General features: G+C 54.4%; 4 protein-coding genes across 7 annotated transcripts; 1 reads left to right on the top strand and 3 right to left on the bottom strand.

Annotated features, from left to right (window-relative positions):
• Nucleotides 1-581: 581 nt before the first annotated feature.
• Nucleotides 582-3,470, bottom strand: LY6G6C (lymphocyte antigen 6 family member G6C). Its single transcript, XM_032340864.1, has 3 exons — nt 3,274-3,470; nt 1,642-1,752; nt 582-1,270 (listed from the first exon to the last, which is right to left on the bottom strand). The coding sequence occupies exons 1-3, from the start codon at nt 3,323-3,325 to the stop codon at nt 1,056-1,058; spliced, it is 378 nt and encodes a 125-aa protein (XP_032196755.1). The 5' UTR covers nt 3,326-3,470; the 3' UTR covers nt 582-1,055.
• Nucleotides 3,471-4,214: 744 nt separating this feature from the next.
• Nucleotides 4,215-8,099, top strand: MPIG6B (megakaryocyte and platelet inhibitory receptor G6b). 3 transcript variants are annotated; one of them, XM_032340856.1, is made up of 7 exons: nt 4,215-4,229; nt 4,512-4,925; nt 5,140-5,487; nt 5,640-5,730; nt 6,119-6,123; nt 6,259-6,338; nt 6,468-8,099. In XM_032340856.1, exons 2-7 carry the CDS (start codon nt 4,568-4,570, stop codon nt 6,570-6,572), a joined length of 987 nt encoding a protein of 328 aa, XP_032196747.1. In that variant the 5' UTR covers nt 4,215-4,229; nt 4,512-4,567; the 3' UTR covers nt 6,573-8,099. The 3 variants fall into 3 exon arrangements, with proteins under 3 accessions (XP_032196747.1, XP_032196746.1, XP_032196749.1); XM_032340855.1 differs by lacking the exon at nt 4,215-4,229 and having other exon boundaries at nt 6,083-6,123; XM_032340858.1 differs by lacking the exons at nt 4,215-4,229; nt 6,119-6,123.
• A 298-nt stretch (nt 8,100-8,397) lies between these two features.
• On the bottom strand, nt 8,398-11,681 carry DDAH2 (dimethylarginine dimethylaminohydrolase 2). 2 transcript variants are annotated; one of them, XM_032340860.1, is made up of 8 exons: nt 11,444-11,681; nt 10,850-11,066; nt 10,237-10,597; nt 10,023-10,122; nt 9,823-9,896; nt 9,541-9,660; nt 8,895-9,044; nt 8,398-8,722 (listed from the first exon to the last, which is right to left on the bottom strand). In XM_032340860.1, exons 3-8 carry the CDS (start codon nt 10,531-10,533, stop codon nt 8,606-8,608), a joined length of 858 nt encoding a protein of 285 aa, XP_032196751.1. In that variant the 5' UTR covers nt 10,534-10,597; nt 10,850-11,066; nt 11,444-11,681; the 3' UTR covers nt 8,398-8,605. The 2 variants fall into 2 exon arrangements, with proteins under 2 accessions (XP_032196751.1, XP_032196750.1); XM_032340859.1 differs by lacking the exon at nt 10,850-11,066.
• A 296-nt stretch (nt 11,682-11,977) lies between these two features.
• Nucleotides 11,978-17,745, bottom strand: CLIC1 (chloride intracellular channel 1). The gene is made up of 6 exons (XM_032340861.1): nt 17,472-17,745; nt 15,294-15,403; nt 14,972-15,097; nt 14,708-14,814; nt 13,378-13,559; nt 11,978-12,367 (listed from the first exon to the last, which is right to left on the bottom strand). The coding sequence occupies exons 1-6, from the start codon at nt 17,508-17,510 to the stop codon at nt 12,206-12,208; spliced, it is 726 nt and encodes a 241-aa protein (XP_032196752.1). The 5' UTR covers nt 17,511-17,745; the 3' UTR covers nt 11,978-12,205.
• Between the last annotated feature and the right edge of the window lie 2,274 nt (nt 17,746-20,019).

Here is a 20,019-nt window from a genome sequence, read left to right as displayed (position 1 = left end):
TATTGCTAGGGAGAATCTTCCTTAGCAGTGAGGACCACTGAGCGGGGGGAGTGGGCTCTGGGCTAAATGGGGGTCACCGGGAACCAAAGAACATGGTTGGGTTTCTTCCCCTTTCTCCCATTTGCAACTTGGTTCTCAATGTGACTTTATAGGATTGAGAAAGGAAATGGAAACACCGTGATGGGAAGGTTGCTTGCTGCCCTGCTTAGTAATGGGGCCAAGTGAGGCCCTTGACTCTAACCTGCTAAGAGGGTCCTGTGTTCCATCCCCACGCAGCTCTCCTACCCTTTTGGGGGAGCCCTCAAGTCAAGCCGCACCTCCTTCTTGGCAGTACATCAGAGGTGTGGCCTAAATTTGGGATAAGGATTGTTGCTCCAAACACTGGACGTGTATGTCAACCCCAGACACAGGAAGGAAGAAGGATGGAGGCCTGAAAAACCCGTTTCTCCATTTGCCCCAGACCAGCCTCCCAGGGAAAGTCCCTGGAGGATTCTTGGGGAAGGGCAGGAGCTGAGAGTGCTATCTCCCAAGAGGGGGGCCTCTGACGACAGGTCTTTTGACAAAAAAACACACAGTTTATCAGACATAGACATTTATTACTCAAAATGCAAAGAGGCGAGCATGGGGATGAGGTACGTATGGAGCGAGGGTTTGGGGAATCAACCCCATACAGTGAGGTCATCAGTCCTTCCTGGGAGCCTTTGCAGGGGACAGGACAGAAGTCCCATTTCAGGCCCAGATCTCCGTCCCTCTCTGAGCAGGGCACGGTAGAGGGCAGGACCCAAAGTGCGGAGCTCTTCTGGGACCACCGGAGGATCTGGGATGGTCTAGAGGGATATAGGAAGGGACTCGGGAGAAGGTCAGTGGAGGATGTAAGGTGGAAGGGTAGGTGGGGAGGCCGCTGTCTAATTACAGAAATGTGAAGAGCCTGGAGAAATGCTATTCTGAGTGAAGGGACTTAAGGAGAGACCAGTGTAGGGAGCCAGGGGACAAGGAGACCTAAGGCTAAACTCAGGCTAAGGTAGGTGGGAGGAAAGACAGCTATGGAGTGAGTCTCAGTGCAGCAGCCAGAGGCCAAGGCCGGCCACAGAGGTGAGGAGGACGAGGGCCAGGGCTGGGGTGGGCCGAGGAGCTGGGCTGTTGCAGTTGTCCTTGTTGCAACAGGTGGTGTTATAGGTCAGGCCCAGCTTGTGGTTGGTTTGGTTGAATGTCTCCCGACAAGGCTCTTCCGGTGTGCCACATCGAAGGTTGGAGAAAACCCACATCTTACCTGAGGGTAGGAGTGGACCGTGGGGTCAGCCAGCGCGGGTACCTGTTGTGCCTGTGTCCCCCTGCCCATGCACCTGCCCAGGCTTCCTTCCCCACTCTGCCCGTGCCCCTCCCCTCCTTATCTCTTCTCAGTAAGTCTGACTGTCCTTCTGCACTTCCGTCCCCCACCCCCTCGTCCTGGTCCTTGGACTTGTTGCTGCCCACAATCCGTATAAAGTCATAGAATGGTGACTGGCTCTTAAGAATACTTGGCCAAATATTGTCCTTGCTGGGACTGTGTGTCCCATTGCAGTCTGAGCCACATTTGGGCCTTGGGCCTTGCCATAGAGTCTCCCACCAGCCCCCTGTCCCTACTAAAGAGGGGCGTGTTACCGAGGTACACATTCGTTGTCAGGCACTGCTGTCCTGGTTCCAGGCGGCAGGACTGCCGGTCGACACAGCCCAGCACGGGGACCTTGTAGCAGGAGTGACAGCGAATATCAGCTAGGAAGACACAAGTCAGGCTGAGGGGATGGGGTGTCTGACTCACCTGGGGACCAGCCGAGCTGTGGGGTAGGGTGGAGAAGAGCCAGTCAAGTAGGTGTTCTGACCTGTTTGGTTTGACAGTGACCGAGCAGGTGAGTGAAACAGAAATAGTGGAAGTGGGTGAGGGCGGAGTTGTTGCTCTGTGAATGCCTACACCCTAAATATCGTCCTGCACCCCACCCCATTCGGGGATGAGTCAAGAGGGGCAGAGCTACCAACAAAAACATAGGGCCAGGGATAGATGGAATGTGAGACTACCGTGGGCCAGGAATGGAGGAGGTGGGGGAAAAGATGAAGGAATTCAGAAGATGTCACAGACGGAGACTTGAAATGAGAAGAAATACTACAAATAAAAAACCATGGCTCTTGGGGTGCCTGCATGGCTCAGTTGGTTAAGCGTCTGCCTTCAGCTCAGGTCACGATCTCAGGGTTCAGGGATCTAGCCCCACAGGCTCTCTGCTCAGCAGGGAGCCTGCTTCCCCCTTTCTCTCTGCAGCTTCCCCTGCTTGTGCTCGGCTTGATCTCTCTTAAATAAATAAATAAAATCTTAAAAAATAAATAAATAAAAGTCATGGTTGCAACACTTGCATCAGTGGCTTGGGACTTGAGGCTGGCAACAAAACCACCTATGGCCAGTTTTATCGATTTACTCTTCCCACCTGGGACCACCATGAGGGTGGGAAGAGAAACCAGACCTGAGGGATCCTCTCCAGCAGCTCTCCGACAGAAAAGAATAATATCTGAGAAACAGATGGTCAGGTGCTGTCTGAGCACCATTCCATGATGGAGAGGGGGTGGATGCAAAAAGTGTCACCCTCCAGGCTCCCACCTCAGCTAATTCTAGGCTTGCGTGAGCAAAGTTTGGTGTAGGAGGGGTTCAGTCCAAGGGCAGAGGAGCTCCTCTCCCCACCTCACTGGTGACTGCACCTCTGTGAAATAAATCCACTTCACCCTGAGGGTGAGCAGCCCTGGCATCCCCTCCCTAAAACCGGGCTATCTCCCCGGTTCCCCAGGAGGTTCTAGGAGATCACTGGGACACTCCAGAAAGCTGGTGTCCCTGTGAGTATGCTCTCTGGGGAAGAGCAGGGGTGAACTAGGAAAGGCTATTGCTTGAATGACAGAACAGAATCTAGAGGAGGAGGTGGGGAGGGTGGGGTGCACAAGAAGCCCCAGGCTGGACGCCTATGTTTCTGGGAGGACTCCACTGAGTGCAGGTGATGAGAGGACAAAGCAGTAAGCTGGGTTTGGTCGTGGAGTGGGGGACAGGGGACGTAGAGCTCTGGCAAGTTAGAAGGGTAGGTCTTGGAGGTGGGGAGAAGCGTGAAGGAGACATGGGTCCTTGAGAAATGGAGCAAGGACCCCGTCACAGGAGAGCTGTGCTGGTTGGAGCTAGGGGTACTTGAGATCCCAAGCAGTGGGCAATGGAGCACAGTGGGTAGGGGAAGGTGTAGAAGTCCCTGGGGGTCCCCCAGTGCTCACCTGAGACCCAGCAGAGCAGAGCAGACAGGATGAGCAGCAGAAAACCTTTCATGATGAAGGTCCCCGGGGATGGTAGCAGCTGACAGAGTAGAGTTTCAGGGATCCAGCTCTGGGAGTCGAGTGGCCTTTTTGGAATTTATAATCCCAAAGGTCCCTCCCTTCCCTGCCTCTGGTGGCCCCTCCTTCCCCATTTATACCCTGATGACCAGGGGTGGGGAGGGACTAAGCAGAACTGGGTTAGGGAGTAGGGATGGGAGAGAGAGGTACTGGAAGGTAGGCACACTATGGTCAACTCCATTTTGGTTCTTGGTTTCAGGCCAAGACACCCTTCCTGGTTCCCAGCTGACAGCCCTGCCTGCACAGTCCTCTGAAAAGGCATCACCGAAGCCCCTGTGACATTACAGTGGCTAAGGTGGGAGCATCTACTGGTTACAGGAAACGGATAATGGGGTGTAGCCTACACTCATTGCCCAATTTGGGTCCTTGGGGGTCATTGGTAGGGGCGCGTGAGCAGAAACTGAGGACAGAAGGGGCTAACTTCATCTGGATTCAGCCTTGACATGGTCTTCCCAACCCCTGCTCAGCCGCAGGATGAAAGATGAAAGATTTGTGATGTCACCAAGGGCCTCTGTGATGTCACAACAGCAAGGACCCAGGCTGGGGCTACCTGTGGAGGTGCTGCCTTAGGCCCTCAGAAGGTTCTGGGAACCTGCCCTGGCTAAACCAGGGCTTGGCCTAGCCTGGGCGAGAGCCGATGAAGTCCAGGGTGTGGGGCATGTGGCCTGTTCCTAAGTGTCTCCCAGACCAAAACCTGCCAGTTTGGGTGGGGCACCATTGGCCAGGAGGGACAGCGTGGGCACAGAGAGGTGAAGGAGAAGCTAGAATAAGAAGTTGCAGTAATAACAATAATGATGAGCACCCAGTGCTCCTATGTGTCAACCATTGTCCTAGGCATTGTAGGTGTATTACTTTTTAAAATTTCTCAGTACTCTAGAAGGCAGGTGCTTTTTTTTTTTTTTTTTTTTTTTAAGATTTTATTTATTTGACAGAGACACAGCGTGAGAGGGAACACAAGCAGGGGGAGTGGGAGAGGGAGAAGCAGGCTTCCCGCGGAGTGGAGAGCCCAAAGTGGGGCTAGATCCCAGGACCCCGGGATCACGGTCAGCGCCAAAGGCAGACGCCTAACGACTGAGCTACCCAGACGCCCCAGGTAGGTGCTTTTTATCCCTGTTTTACAGATGAATGAACAGGCCCAGAAAAGTTGAACGACTCTCCCACATCACTCAGCTAGTAGATGGCTAAGGCAGGATTTGAACTCTGCCAGGATGCTCCGGGCCACTGCTACCCCGCGGGAGTTAAAGTACAGGAAAGTGCTTCCATAACCAGCAGAGCACCACTTTCAACTGAGTATTGTCTGAGGGCTGAAAGAGAGCCAGCGAGGACTCCCAGAGGGATCCCGGAGGCTGGTAGCCCCGCCCCGCTCTTATCAGAGCCCCCAACCCGTGCCCCCCCCAACCCCTCTTCCCGAGTTTCTTTCCGGTCTCCTCCGCTGATACACTTGCCGCCTATCCCCACCACATACATCCCAGCCATGGCTCTGGTTCTGCAGCTACTGCCGCTGCTACTGTCAAGGGCCCAGGGAGACCCCGGGGGTAAGCCATCTTCCCCCAGGAGAGTTGGGAGTGGGCGTGAGGAAAGACTGAAGGGCGGCGGGTGCTGGGGAGGGGAGGGTGGATGTGTGGGGGATGATCCAGGCTGGCGGAAGCGCAGAAGAGAGGGGAAAGAGAGGAGACGGGAATGGGGTTCGGGAGTGGGGTTAGTCTAGCCCTGTGGACTTGCCCTAACCCCTGTCCCCTCCAACCCCAGCTTCACTGGACGGCCGTCCCGGAGACCGGGTGAATTTCTCCTGCGTAGGGGTCTCGCATCCCATCCGCTGGGCCTGGGCGCCTAGCTTCCCTGCCTGCAAGGGCCTGTCAAAAGGACGCCGCCCAATACTGTGGGCCTCCTCGAGCGGGACCCCTACTGTGTCTCCAGTCCAGCCCTTTGCTGGTCGCCTACGTGCCCTGGACCCCAGTATCCGGCGGCTGGAGCTGCTCCTGAGCGCAGGGGACTCAGGCACCTTTTTCTGCAGGGGCCGCCACGAAGAAGAAAGCCGTACAGTGCTTCACGTGCTAGGGGACGGGGCTGATTGCAGGGCACCGGGGTCTACCCACGGTAGGTCCAGGCCTTTGCTCAGGGACTTCACTGACATACCCTCAGGAGGGAGAGAGGCCTTAGCGGGAGGTTTCCTGGACGGGAGATGTAGTTCTCTGTCCTCGCACCCCTGACTTCAGTATCCGTCACCACCCTGTCCTCCGTTCACCCAGGGTCCGTGAATCCCCAGCTCCTGATCCCCCTGCTGGGCGCTGGGCTGGTGCTGGGAGTCGGGGCGTTGGGCGTGGTCTGGTGGTGGCGCAGGTGAGCACAATGGGCGGGGCCTGGTTAAATGGGTCGGGACCCGAGGCGGGAGGGGTAGGACCAGAACCTTCGCAGACAGAACCTAGACCTAGAGCTCCGGCGTGCGGTTTATAGAGGAAGGGGGCGGGGGGGAGGTCACCCCTTGGGCCGAGGCCATAGGCTGGTAGGCGGAGCCCTGGCTAGGGAGGCGACGCTAGAGCCGGAGCAGGATCAGAGCGTGGGCGGAACTATCTGTGGGGGTGGAGCCTAAATTGTTTTGCGGGTCTGAGCCTTTGAGTTGCTGGGTTGCTGTTGGCCCCGAGGAAGACGAGATAAAACTGGTGGCTCTCAAAGACTTATACATCCGTTACAGACGATCACCCCCGCACCCGCCTCGACCACTCCCCAGATTTGGTGAGACTAACCACCCCATTTTTCTACTGCTCCCACACTTCCCGCCTCTCAATTCCTCAGTCTGAGCCCTTGCTGGAAGCAGAATGTTGGTCCCTTTCCATTTTTCAGCTCTGTTCACCACTCCCCCTCATATAGATCCACTCGCGAAAGTCGAGCCCCAGAGGCCAGTAAAGGAGGAGGAGCCTAAGACTGCAGGGGACCTGGACCAGGAGGCGGTAAGGGCCTGGCTATTGGAAGGGGGTTGGACCAAACCCCTGAGAAGAGTGGACTGAGAAAGAGAGAGGCCTAAATCCCCCAGCGAGTGAGACTTCTCAAACTCTCCTGCCTTCCTCCCCACCCTTCAGAGCCTGCTCTACGCAGACCTGGATCATCTGGCCCTCAGAAGGCCCCTCCGGTTGTCCCCCATGGTCCCAGCTGATGCCTCGACCATCTATGCGGTTGTAGTTTGAAGGGAAGCCCTTATTCCAAACCTCACAAGCTGAAGGCTCCCAGCTCTCCACAGCTCCCCTCTCCTTCTTGGCCCCTCACCTGGCAATGGATGCACCACAGGACAGAAATGAGCACTAGTATGGGAGTCAGGAGCCCTGGGTTCTCTGCTCTGCCACTGATCTTGCTCCTTCAGTTACCCCATCTCTCCTGTAACTTTCACATCTTCTTCACCACTGGTGCCTTTCTAAACCTGACCAAGCCCTGTCTCCCTATCTTAAGACATCAACAAGTCCTAGATAGTTGTCCTGTCTCTTCCCTCCCGTGCACAGTCCAGCTCTTTGAACCAGGGGCCTACACTTTGTCTTCTCCTTGACTCCACTCACACTGCTCCTCATCTCTCCATGAGGTTGCCAGTGATGTCCTAATGGCCACACCCAGCAGAGTTTTTAGTTGGTCTTTGGTTACTTCCTTCTTTAATGCTGGCATCTTCCCTTTGGACTCCTCCGCCCTCCTCCCTATTCCCACGGTATTCCCCACTATTCTAGGTTCGTCCCTTTATCTGACTTCCCTCTCTTCTGGGAATTTGGCATCCACAGCCAGTCCTCAAGCCTCACCTCTGCAAACAACACTCAGAACTCTCTCCAGCTCAGATCTCGAGTAATGAGATTTCCCATCTATTACTGGGACAGCCCTGCTTGGTCAGCCATAGACATTCTGCACACAGCATATCCCAAACCCAACTCACTGTCACTCACTTAATCCTCCTCTGTAGTCTCTCTTGATCAACCAGTTGCCTAAGCCAGAAACTGGGAGTCATGCAGACCTTGTTCTGCTCACTCCCACACAACGAACCAAGTCCCGTCTTTCTATTTTAATGTCACTGTGAAATCCATACCCTTCTTCATGCCCAGGGCTGCCACCTGAATATACTCTCCTCATTTCCTCCCTGGGTGACTCATAGCCCCACCTCATCCTTTTGCCCCTGCCCTCCTCCCTGAAGCCAGAGGGGTCCTCCCCAAATGCAAACCTCCTCCTCACAACCTGTATTCCAGAGTTGCAGGATGTCTTTCCAGGACCTTTTCTTGGACCCATGGGCCTTGGCTTTGGGTACAAGGTGCTGGCAGCACTCTGCCTACCTTCCAGACTTGTCTCTGGCACCCCACATGTGCACAGCATGCCAGCCTGGGAGAGATTCTCCCTAGCAGCCTCCAAATACGTTTTTGTGCCAGGCAAGTCCTTCTTTCCAGATCACCCTTTTTTCCTTCTCCCCACTACCTTCCTGCCTAATAATTCTTCATCCCTAAGACTCAGCTGAAACGTAGCCATTTCTGGGAAGCCATTCCTGACCCTCTTTGCCTACCCCTGCATACATTTTGATTTTGATGCTGAAGGCAGTCTCCTTATTTATCTCTAAGCAACCACACCCTGTAAATTGTTCCATCACAACCTGTATTTCAGTTTCAATGTACTGTGAGTTCCCTGCTCTCAGGAGACTGACCCTTTTTATATTACTGCTAAGCCTCAGTAAATGAGTGAATGAAAATGAATGCCCCTGGAAGCGTTACTTCTTTTTTTCTATCAACTAAGGGTGGGTTGGTAATCTACCAGTCTCTGAATCATCTGACATTTAGATAATGAGGGATCCACCCTACTCTTTCTTCTCTACGTCACATATGCTCCCCACAATAGAAATACTATCCTGTCCATCTTGCACCCAAACACCTATAATAGGGCTGGGCAATGACTCAGTAAGTGCCTAATGATGGTTTGATGAATGAAAGACTAACCTCAACATCAGATTTCAGCCCTGCCCCTATCCCAGTTAAGACACCAGCCACAGCCCAGTCTAAAAGGTCAGTTCTGTTTTATTAGTTCTGAGGAAGAGGACTCACCCAGGGGACTCTATCAGTTTTCCCACACTAAGCCCTCCCCCCCATCTTGGGGCCCTCTCCCCACTACTATACCTATTCACCGTCCTCTATCTAAGCCTCCTTCCGCTTCTACTCCCTATGCTGCCCAAACATTGGCCAGCCATAACCCTAAGGCCAGGAGCTCAGCTGTGGGGACGCGTGCTGAGCACCAGGCAGAGGGAGCTGAGCCCAGCGCCTGCCTTCTCCAGTTCTGAGCAGGACACAGGTACCAGGGTGACATCAGAGAGCTTCTGCAATGCCTGCAGGAAAGACATGAAATGGGAGAGGGGAGTAAGACTCTGAGGCCACAGCCAGGCCCTTCTTGGAGCCGGCTATGCTTCTAGAGAAGGTACCCCTTCTTTGTCCCACTAGGAAGGCTTGAGACTCCTTCCTCTGGTTGTTGTTAGTAGTGGAGCTCTTGCCTCCTCTCACCTCCTGGCTATTGGGCAGGTCCCCGCCTCCGCGGTGCAGGAGAAAAGGGGGCACACCAGGCAGCCCAGGTCGCAAAAAGAGACAGTCAGCAGCTGCATCATCTGGGAGAGTCAGGGACGCATAGGGATGGTCTGTCAACACTGCCATCGCCTGAGGAAGGGAAAAAGAGGGAAGTGGTCAAGTCTCAGAGCCTCCCCACTGAGTCTGGTGGCCCTACCACCACTAAGGGCTGGGAACACAGTTACATCTGTTGCATGATTATGATAGCAAGTACTTGTCCTTAGTATGTGTCAGGCACTGTTCTAAGCATTTTAGTGACTTTTGTTTAGTTCCACCTCAGACCCACATGCAGTTCTTACTACCTGCAGCCCTCTTCTCCCCTTCTCCAGCCCCCACCAGTCCATGTCATCCATCCTTCCTCGTAGCTTAGATGCCACCTTTGAGAAGTTTCTTGAAACTCGGGAAGACGATGTTAATCGACTGTGTTTCCTGTCCTGCCATAGTAACTTCTTGCTTTCTGACGTGTTTTCATACCAGATGGACAGCTCCATGAGGGCAGGGGTTGGAATTAAGTCTCTGAACCTCCCCGCTTTCAGCCTTACAAGCCAAGAGCCACGCCCACTTTTGTTGGCCCCACCCTCCTCACCCTGACAGCCTTTTGGGCAGCCTCGCTGCTACCAGCCACAACAGTGCGGGGTCCCCCCATGCCGCAAAGGCCGCGCAGGTGGGAGGAGCTCGAGACTGGCACTGTGGAGACAGCGAAGTCCTAGGGGCAACAAAAGAAATAATTCAGGGACGCGAGAGGGATGGGGGATTCCCTCAAACACAGGTTGCTCTGGGCTCCTTTCTACTCCGCGCCCCCTCCGTGCGCCCCTCCCACCCCATCCGCTCCCCGCTTCCCCAGCAAGAAGCTGGTCCCGTTTCTCACTCGGAACGTGTCTGCCACGATCTCAGCTCCTCGATGATTGGTCCACTTGGAGAGGCCTACGAAAAACTCCCGGCCTGAGCCCAGGGAGGCCGCGGAGGTTTGAGAGCCAGAGTGAGTTGGAAACAAGGCCCAACATGGCCTAGTCTCCCCAGCTCTGCTTCCCAATGCAAAGCCCAGGGATGCAGGCACCTCAGCCTCACCCGTAAAGAGAACATCAGTGCCATCCAACGTCGCGTTCTCATCCCCCATCTCCACAATCCGGAGCCCAAGATCCTGAAGGGCTTTGCGGACTCCATCGACCTTAGGGCAGGAAAGAGGGCGCGGAGCAGAGACATTCCCAACCATAACTCTTAAAGCCCCGCACGTCCAGCTCCTCTTTTCCCCTAACCCCCCAAACCGCGCCGCGGCGCTCACCTCCGGCCTGCGGGAGGGGCTCCAGGGACGCGTAATTAGGGCCGTGTCCCCTTGGATCACGGCGGTGTCACCGAGGAGCGGTCCCAGCGGCAGCGACTCTTCAGGAGGCAGTTCTAGCAGCTGCAGCCCCAACCGCTGCCTCAGTTTACCCCCAAGTACCCCGTGCTCCCTCTGAGCTTTAGCCAGGTCCAGAGCCGGGAGGCCAGCCCCCGAACCCTCCCCCGAAGCCAGGCTCTCAGGGACCCCCCGGATCAGGGCATGGGAGCAGCGGCCCAGCCCCTCCCCTGGCGTCCCCATCCCATCCACACAGCGCCCCTCCGGCCGCGCTGATTTCTTAGTTTTCTCTTTTTACTTCACCTGTCTGGGATAAGAGACAGAAAAGGGGAGTGGGGTTGGCAGAATAAGAGACATGCACACAAGGGCCTAAGGGGGGGTGGTTAAGAGCGCCCGGGTCTTCCTCCTGCCATCTCCGGGCGCCCCTCCCACTTCGCCCCACCCCCTCCAGACCTTCCTCTCCTGCCGACCCGATTCCACCCCGCACCCTTCTGGGTCTGGTCTGCTTCTTTGGAAGGAGTCCGAGGAACAAGACCCGGACCCCTAATTTTCACAACACCTGTTGCCCCAGTTAGGGGGCTTTGCGAGGTCCCTGCTAGGCGCCCCTCTTGGCAGCCGCTAGGATGCGCTCACTCCCCAAAAATGCAACGGTCCCGCCCCCTTAACCCTCAGCTGCTCGCTGCCATAGGGACCCGAAGTGCGGCAAGGGACCCAAAGGGGTTATGGGACAGGAGGAGGTAGCTGGGGAGAGAGTCACGGCCTGGAAGATGGAAGTCCTGAACGCCCAAACGAAAAAAGAGAAGACGAGTAACGAGGGAGATATTAGAATCCAAGGAGTTAAATCTCCCTCCACCCGGGCCGGTCCCGCTGCCCCTAGCACGACCCAGTATAAACCAGACCGAGTCCCCGAGGACTGGGAGAGGTCGAAAACGAAATCCAAGGGGCGGGGAAACGGGGGCGTGGTCCCAGGGAGCGGCTGCCACTCCCGGCTCCAGGACCCCGTCTCCCGGTCCATCTTCCCCAAAGTCTACCCCGCTCAGCTCCGCACCCGAATTTCGGCCTCCTGCACTCTATCCGTTGCAGGCACGGGCCCGGCATCCTCGAGCTCCGGCCCGCGCACGGTCCAGAGGACATCTCCAACCCTTAGACTTACCTCCAGTGGCCACCCCGACTCCTGCGTTCTGTGATGTTGGCTGGGGCCCCACCCCCCTGAGGACAGAGTTGGAGAAGGGAGTCCTAGTCTTCAAGCCTCGGGGACTGGAGCTCTCTGCTTTTGAGGGGGTCCCCGGGTAGGCGAGCTCAAGAACTACGGTGGGGCGGGGGCGCGACGGTCTGGCGGCTCCGGGGCATTGTCTAAGCGGGACGGGGCGGGGCTCCTAGAGACCACGCCCATTCCGCCCTGCTACGCCGCGCCCACTCCGGGGGGACTTCGCTCTCCTCCTCAGAACTTGGCCCCGCCCCGTGAGTGCTGCCCAGGCCCACCCAGGTCTGGCTGGCCCAGGCGGCTGGGCTGCAAACGCGACATGGACCACAAGACAGCGTTACGGTGGACCGGCACGAGGAATGGAAGCCTGACCACCAATACCCCTCTTCTAAATTCCTCGCTTCTGCCTTGAGCTCAAGGTCACTGACCCACCTCTCATTCCCGTGTTAGCCACACTCAAGACCCCTTTGTGTAAAAGGACACTGTATTTTCATTCTGTATTTTATTACTGAAATACATTGTCTTACCCGCACCACCCCACAATAAAAATCTTACCTAGATTCCCCATTTTTCCCCTCAGCCCCCAGCCAGCCCTGCACAAGTGCTCCAGGATTCTCTGCCCGCTGGCCGTTTTGGAGTGTGTCCCTTGGATAGCCACGTGGAAACCAGCTGCTGCCTTTGTGCAGTGGGAGACGGAGCCTCAGAAAGTACTTATTTGAGGGCCTTGGCCACTTGCTCATAAGCCAGCTCGATCTCCTCATCATCTGGACAGGTGGAGGCAAACTCTTCCCGAGCATAGGCGTTGCGCAGGTACCGATGGACTCCGCGGAACACCTCTGGGATGGAGAATCCCCTGTACTTCTTACATACCACCTGGGGGTGGGGAGAGGAGAGGGATCAATGGGATCAACATGTCAGCCTCAGGGGAGCAGCCCTGGCTCTTGGGTCTTTCCCTTCTCCCAAGACTTCCAGGATGAAATCTAGCCTTCCTGACCAGGCATTCAAGAATCCCCGCTATCTGGCTTCTCTTTCTGTGATTCTTCTCTCCTATATGAATCATCCAACTGGCTTTCCTAACTCCTCACGAGCTTCTGTCTTCACTCTTCCTCTTCACTCACTGAAATCCTGGCCATTTTTAACCATTTTTCAGACCACCCTGTTCCATGGTGCCATTGCTCTCTTCTTGATTTTACTGAGATGTAATTCACACATCAGAGAATTTTCCACTTGAATTTCCACAGTGACTTTTGTCCCTATTTTTCATTTGGCTTTTAATCATGTTTTGTTACTTAACTTTCATGTGACTATTCTAACTTCCTGGCTAGATTTCAAATCCTTTGAGGGCAAGGACCAATCGTCAGTCATCCATCTTTGTGTCTTTCAGTGCTTAGTACACAGATGTTCAATACAGAGATCTGTGCAGACTGACATTAGGCCCATGTTTCACAAACTAAACCATAGCTTTGAGGCTGAGTAAAAAATATGGGAACCAGCAGTTTTCATCTTTCATCACAAGACAAAGAGGAGACCAATGCTATAGAAAGAGTTAAAGCTCTGATTTTAAGAAAAGCCTGCTTTGTGTGATGTGGGGATTTGGCAGTGATAGAGACAGGAAGAGCACTCTTGACAACAACATTGGGATATGTTACTCCCGGCCAGTCTGCACCCACAGCCTGTATCACCGAATTTTAATTCTCTAAAGCAACAGCCTTGAAGCAATGACTGGTGAGAAGAAATGGGGTGTGTCTGCTATTGGTGGCAATCCAGGGAAACCATCCTAAGAAAGAAATCCCCTTTGGAGTCGTCGTCATAGGGAACCTGTGTGGGAGCTTCTTCAAGAGCCATCCCAGAGGCCACCCTCTGCTCATACAATGACCACCCACCTGTACTATGTGGAGCTTTGGCAACAGGTTGCAGTCAGCGAGAGTGAGCTCATTGCCATCCAGAAACTTCCTCTGAGAGATGCCCTCATCCTCAGCACTGGTCTCATCCACTTCTTCTGGGAGGGGAGATGTCAAGTAATTGTCTAAAACTTTCAGGGCTTTCAGGAGCCCCTTCTCCAGATCTGTGCAAGAAAGGAGAATTGGTAAGAACATCAGGAGAGCAACATAGTCCAGGAGGGCCTTGGGAGTGGGGCCAGTCCAAATAATAGTATCTGACACAAATGTAGTTCATTTTCCATGTGTTATTTTAAGCACTTTACACACAAAAACTCTTAATTTTCACATCAACCCATGAAACAGGCACTGTTAGCCTCATTTTATGGATCTGGAAATGGATTTACAGAGAAATTAAATGAACTGCCCAAATTCACCCAGCTAGTAGGGTTTAATCTAGCTAGGGAAGGTGCAGGTTGTCTGGATCTAGAGTCATTGTTGTTGCTGCTGTTTTAAGATTTTATTTATTTGACAGAGAGAGCACAAGCCCGGGGAGAGGGAAAGGGAGGAGCAGACTCCCTGCTGAGCAGGGAGCCAGATGGGATGTGGGGCAGATTCCAGGACTCTGGGATTATGACCTGAGCCAAAGGCAGACCCTTAACGGACTTAGCCATCCAGGTGCCCCCTCCCTTTTTAAGATTTTATGTATTTATTTGACAGACAGAGATCACAAGTAGGCAGAGAGGCAGGCAGAGAGAGAGGAGGAAGCAGCCTCTCTGCTGAGCAGAGCACCCCAATTCAGGGCTCCATCCCAGGACCTTGGGATCATGACCTGAGCTGAAGGCAGAGGCTTTAACCCACTGAGCCACCCAGGCGCCCCCCACCCCAGCCCTTTTTAAAGATTTATTTATTTGAGAAAGAGAGCACGAGCCGGAGGGAAAAGGAGAAGCAGGCTCTCCGCCGAGCAGGGATCCCAGGACCCCAAGACAGCGACCTAAGCTAAAGGCAGACACCCAACCAAGCATCCAGAGAGTCACTGTTTTTAAGCACAACCCTCTTCTGCCACGAAACAGGCCAGCAGCCAACCCAACTAACACGGTGGTACACGAGAGGCTAGGTGGCAAATGAAGAGAAACCTTAAGTCAAAGGCAATGAAAATGCAAGGAAATATTGAGTTTAAACAAAAATAAGGGGGCTGCGGTGGGAGGCAGTGAGGGTTTGCCGACATCTGCTCCATCTCCCCAATATCAGAATTTCCAGGTGCCCCTAATGCCTCCCAATCCCTGGATCTTCTCCATTCCTTCTAGCACCCTGGCCTCCAACCCTTGAGACTCACTATCATTGAGTGCTGGGTTTGAATTCTTGATGTAAGCAGAGAATTTGGCAAATATGTCCAGCCCCGCCGTGTTGGACTCAGGGTTCAGAGCTGCCAGCTTGGGGTACCTGAAAGCCAGTAGGAGAAACAGGAGAAGCTATCTTCCGGGGAGGAGCCTCAGCTCCCGTGCTCCAGCCCACCACCATTTCGGTTTTCCATTTCTTCCACCTCCCTCCCCTAGAATCTCCCAGCTACCCAACCCTTCCTTTCCAAGTGTCCTTGTACCTGGGAGGGCAAAGCACCGCCTCTAGGAACTCTTCTATCTTGTTGGTGTCTGTGTGCACTTCCGTGCCGTACAGCAGGAATGGGAGCTGCCCTCCTGGACACAGCTTCTGCACTGTCTCCGTCCTCCTGAGAACAGGTGAGGCATCAGGACAGGAAAATGAGGTTTCGGAGAATCAGAAAGGGGAGATGAAGCATATGGAAAGAAAAAGGAGCTCTGGGTAAAGGGCGGGGGCTGGGGGATGAAAGGGCCGCAGGATGAAAGGACTAGGATGGGTGAGCTCGCAAGCAAATGGGGTGTTAAGAGGAACAGAAATTGGCCCACCTCTTGGTGTCAACAGTGGTGACGTTGAAGGTGACTCCCTTGAGCCAGAGCACCATGAACAGTCTCTGGGAGAAGGGGCAGTTCCCAATCTTGGCCCCATCACTGCCAGCCTGAAAAGTAACCCCCACCCCAAGGTTAGGCCTGGTATACCCCACCTACCACAGGCCATTCTCTGCCCAACCCCCGTCCCAGATCACACCATTTTCTGCCTAATCATGACACACAGTCTCAGGGCTAACAGCTCTCCCCAGACATGGGCTCTCCACTCTGGAGGCAGAGTAAACCTAAGGGCAGGTTAGCAGGAAAGTTTTCTGCAAAGGTCAGCTTCTGGTTCCCCATAGAGTTCAGGACAGCTGGGAGGTAGGCAGAGGGATTGGGTTTGGGAGAACTCGGGAGGATCTGGACCCTAGAGAGGGAAGACAAACAGTAATGCAGTGTTACCTGGTATCCTAAGCACTTTACATACAAAAGCGTATTTAACTCTCCCATATCCCTAGAGAGGGACTTTGGTGAGGCCAGGGTTGTAGGCTAGAGGCCTGGATTCCTGGATTCCTGAATGGAGTAGAGCCCGAGAATGGGCAAGGTACCATGGGGTTTGGAAGCCAGAGTTCTGGTTCTCTATACCTCCACCCTCCTTCTGGTAGCTGGGTGGGGAGTCAAGGGGCCCAGGGCCTCTAAAGATGTAGAGGGCTTTGCAGAGGGGGGCTGCCCTCTAATTGGCAAGTGGTGACCTCATTCCCCAAGGGACCTCCCCCTGGGCTGAGTGATTCATGTCACACTGTCTCTGCCTCAGCGGCTTCCTTCCTGGCAAGGAGTGGGGGCAGGGACCTGTGAGGCTGAGGCCTGGGCAACGGAGGGCCACCTTCCTCTTTCCCCACACACTACTTGCGGGGTCTCCCAACACATGGCCCTGGCTCCAGATGACTCTCCTCACACTGGACCCAAGGCCAGACTCTGTAGGGCAGCCTCACCCACGAATAAAAATAGCCCTTGAGGCGAGTGTGAGTGAGGTGGGGACCACACCTAAGTGGGGCGGACTCAGGCACGGCTGGGCACAGGGAGAGGGAATGGCTTCCCCAGAAGCCCCAAGCAGCAAGGAGGGAAAAAGCAGCAGGAACACACAAAGAAGGATGAACAAAGGGGGGAAGTGGAGAGAAAGGCGGCTGGAAAGTGAAGGGTGGGGAGAATGTGCAAACAAGGAGGCACAGACGGAGAGGGAGGTGCAGACATGAGGTCCGGGATTGGGTAAGAATGCCCCTGCAGTGGGGAGGGGAGCAGAACAGAGAGAGTGAAGTCCGCTAGTCCGCGGTCTGCGCTTTCATCTCCAAAGGCCAAAGGACCACCGTTCCTCATCCACACCCACTGAGAGAGGACAGAGCTGGGCGACTCTTTCTCCTGTTTCTAAAACCCCCAAACCATAAACACCCTAACCCAGTTCTCTTCCTCCTTCTGATCCCTCTCCCCACCTATTCTCCTGGTAGCCCCAGCTAAACTCCCATATGGTCACCTCCCTTTCCCTCGCTTCTCCAAGTCCCGGGGACCCTTTCGAGCCCACCCTCTCTCGGGTTGCACTGCTAGAACCCCACTCCCATTCTCCATCTCCTTCCACCCCACCAGTCCTCCGCTGGGGATCTCCTTTCAGCCCTCCCCGCCACACCCTCTTCCTTGAAACCTGCCCTGCCACACACACTCTCTCTCTCTCTCTCTCTCACTCACTTCTCCAAGTCTCTCCCAAGACACCCCTCACTCTTCTCTTATGACCACATGTCCTGATGTTTCCCTCTGACACTCCCAAACCCTGTTGAGTCCCACTGCTCCCTTCTCTCCCAGTCTTTCCATCAGTACCCCCCCCCCGCGCCCCCCCCCCCCACCAAACCCCGTGAATAGTCTCAACTCCTGGGACCTCTTCTCTACCTTCCGGCCCTTTAGGCTGCTGAAACTTGCATTTCCACAAACTTTTCAGGGTCGAGCACAGAATTCTTATTACCCGCACTCACAACAACCGTCTTCCCCTTCCGAGGCCACCCCCAACAACGCGCGCACACTAAAGACTGCACGTGGGGTTGGGTGGGGGTCAAGGAGGGAAGGGATTGGGGAGTCAAGACTGGAGCTGGGTCAAGGTGAGAGTTGCCTTCCAAGAAGGGGGAGGCCGGCCTAGGAGCGAGAAGGTGTTCCTACCTTCACGAACAATTCAACCTGGGGTTGTTCTTCAGCCATGGTTGCGACGGGGACCAGGAAGCGGCCGGCGCTGGGGGAACTGGGAGGGGCTCGGGCCGGGGAAGGCGGGTCTCACAGGCAGGGATTCTCTCCCCCAGACTTAGGGCTGTCCCTTCAGCGCCAAACAAGCCCGAAAAGACCCGCTCACTCAAGACCCGGCTTCCCCACCAGACCAGCGCACCCCACACCCCGCCCCTCCAGCTCTATCCCCTCCCGGGCTAGATCAGGGAGCCGCTGACTCACCGACCCGCCCCGCCCTGAACCTGGGGAGGGGACACGAGGGGGGCGGGACTCGGGGATCTAGGCAGTGGGTCCGGAGAGGGAGCCTCAGGTCTCCTAGAGGATAAGGGATGGGGTGTTAGGGAGAGGGAATCCTGGGAACCTACTTGTTTCTCCACCCGTCTCCTTGAACACGGGATTTTTTTTCCTGCCTCAGTTTCCCTGCTGTATTAATCAGAGGACACTCCCACTCCACCCTCACACAAGAAACGACCCCAACAGCTTGGTCAAGCCCATGAGGTCCCGGGGAGGGGGGGGGACTTTAAAATGTGAAGGTGGTCGTTTATTCCTTTCCCCACATTCTTTCCAGACTCCAGCAGGACCGACTTGGAAGTAGACACTGAGATTGGGGGAAGAGACTAGTGAAAGGTAGGGGAGGTGATGGGAGGGGAGACATCCAAGCCTCCTGCTAGGGAAACAAGAAGCTGAGCCAAAGGGACTCATCTCTGGGGGAGGTCAGCTCCTCCTCAGTAGCCTAGTCAGCTTAAATGCTCCACTTCTGCCCCCATTGTGGGGCCCCTTCCTGTGCCCCTTGCCCTTTTCTCACTGATATGTTGAAGATGAGAGAATGGGGGCGAGTGGAGAGTGGGGTTATTGTGGCCCTAGAATAGAGTTGCACTGATCCTGGAGAGGATGGTAGCTGGTCTTAAGCAAAGATCAGAAGGGCATAATGTAAGTGGAGTCCTTGGGGACACAAATAAGTAGGGAGGTAGAGAAAGAGTAACTTGATTTTTGGAGGTTCTGTCAAATTCTTTATGAACTGCTGAAAAACGGCTTAAAAATATGTCCTCCAAACTGGACACATTCCGGCCTCCGTATCTTGAATCTCTCTCCTACCCTACCATATCTTCTCTTTCTTTCTCACCACCTGTGGTCTAACAGACCTACAGTTACAGAAAAACACAGTGGAAGTGTAAGGACGTAGAGGAGCAAAACAGGACTTGACACTGAAAGAAAAGGAGACTTTGAGGAGGACTGGGGTGGAGTGAGAGTCGTGCTGCTGGAAACCAGCAGTTAGTGGTTTCCTCTCCCGCTTCCTCTTCTGTGGGTTTTCGCCTCCCCGGGGGAAGGCCTATCTCTCTCCTCCCCAGTGAGAAGATATATTCAGTGTTTGCTCCCTTGAATTCTAAGATCCTGTAAGGTTGTAGGATGATTTCATGAGTGTGTGTGTTGGGGGGGAGGGTCTCCTCCATGGGTGATACTCAGATTCTGCACACAAATCCCTTCCACATGAGGAAAGGAGGTCAAAACACCCCTACTCAGGACCCTCTTCTGTTCCAGCCGATCAATGTCTATCAGAGAATCTGCCCCACAAAGATCTCCCTTGTGGGAGATGCCTCAGGCAAATAGGGCCAGGCCTGAGCTCAAACAGGTTTTGGCAGCTTCTTTCCTGCCTTTTTCTGTCCCATGGCTTTATGGCTAGAGCTGGTTTGATCATCAATATTGACTTTGGGTGGCTGGCATGGCTACCCACAAGGTATTTCTCCTTAATTTCCCAGATGACAGGTAATGCTGCCCTCTCCTGGTACTATCCAGCAGTGCCCCCTGGGCTGCGCCCCCAAATCCTCTATCAGAGACGTTTCCCTCGTCTCACCTCCTTACCCCTGCTTTTCTCCTATCTCAGTATCTAACCTTTCCTTCAAAGGGTGGTTTTTTATTTCACTCCCTTGCCTTCCTTGGCTTGGTAAACCAGTCTCTAATCTCTTTTCACCCCAGATTGGAAGGTGTGTCGCTCCCTGACACGCCTTAGAGTTGTGACGTCTCTTCCAGGTTTCCATAGCTCCATTGCTCAACAATTTGCCAGGGGTAACCATTAACCTAGTCCTTAACTCCCTCCCCTACCTTCCTTGCTGGAGGGGATTTTCCAGTCTTTGCGTGGTAGAAGTGGGTTAACCCGCCATTTTCTTTCACCTCCTGGATGGGATCTCCCCATCTCAGGGTACCTAGGACAAAGCTGGAGAGGAAGATGCATTTTAAGGGATATTATTTTATTTTATTTTTCATTTAACTTTTTTTTTTTTTTTTACAAAAAGATCATATTTATTTATTTGTCAGAGAGAGAGGGCGCAAGGGGGGGGAGCAGCAGGCTGAGGGGGAAGCAGGCTCCCCGCTGAGCAAGGAACCTGATGTGGGGCTTGGTCCCAGGATCCTGAAATCATGATCTGAGCTGAAAGCAGACTCTTAACGGACTGAGGCACCCAGGCATCCCAAGGGATCTATTTTTAAAAGT

The sequence above is a fragment of the Mustela erminea genome, chromosome 4, assembly GCF_009829155.1.
Source record: "Mustela erminea isolate mMusErm1 chromosome 4, mMusErm1.Pri, whole genome shotgun sequence".
Taxonomy (NCBI): Eukaryota; Metazoa; Chordata; class Mammalia; order Carnivora; family Mustelidae; genus Mustela; species Mustela erminea.
This window is presented reverse-complemented; position numbering and strand designations above follow the sequence as displayed.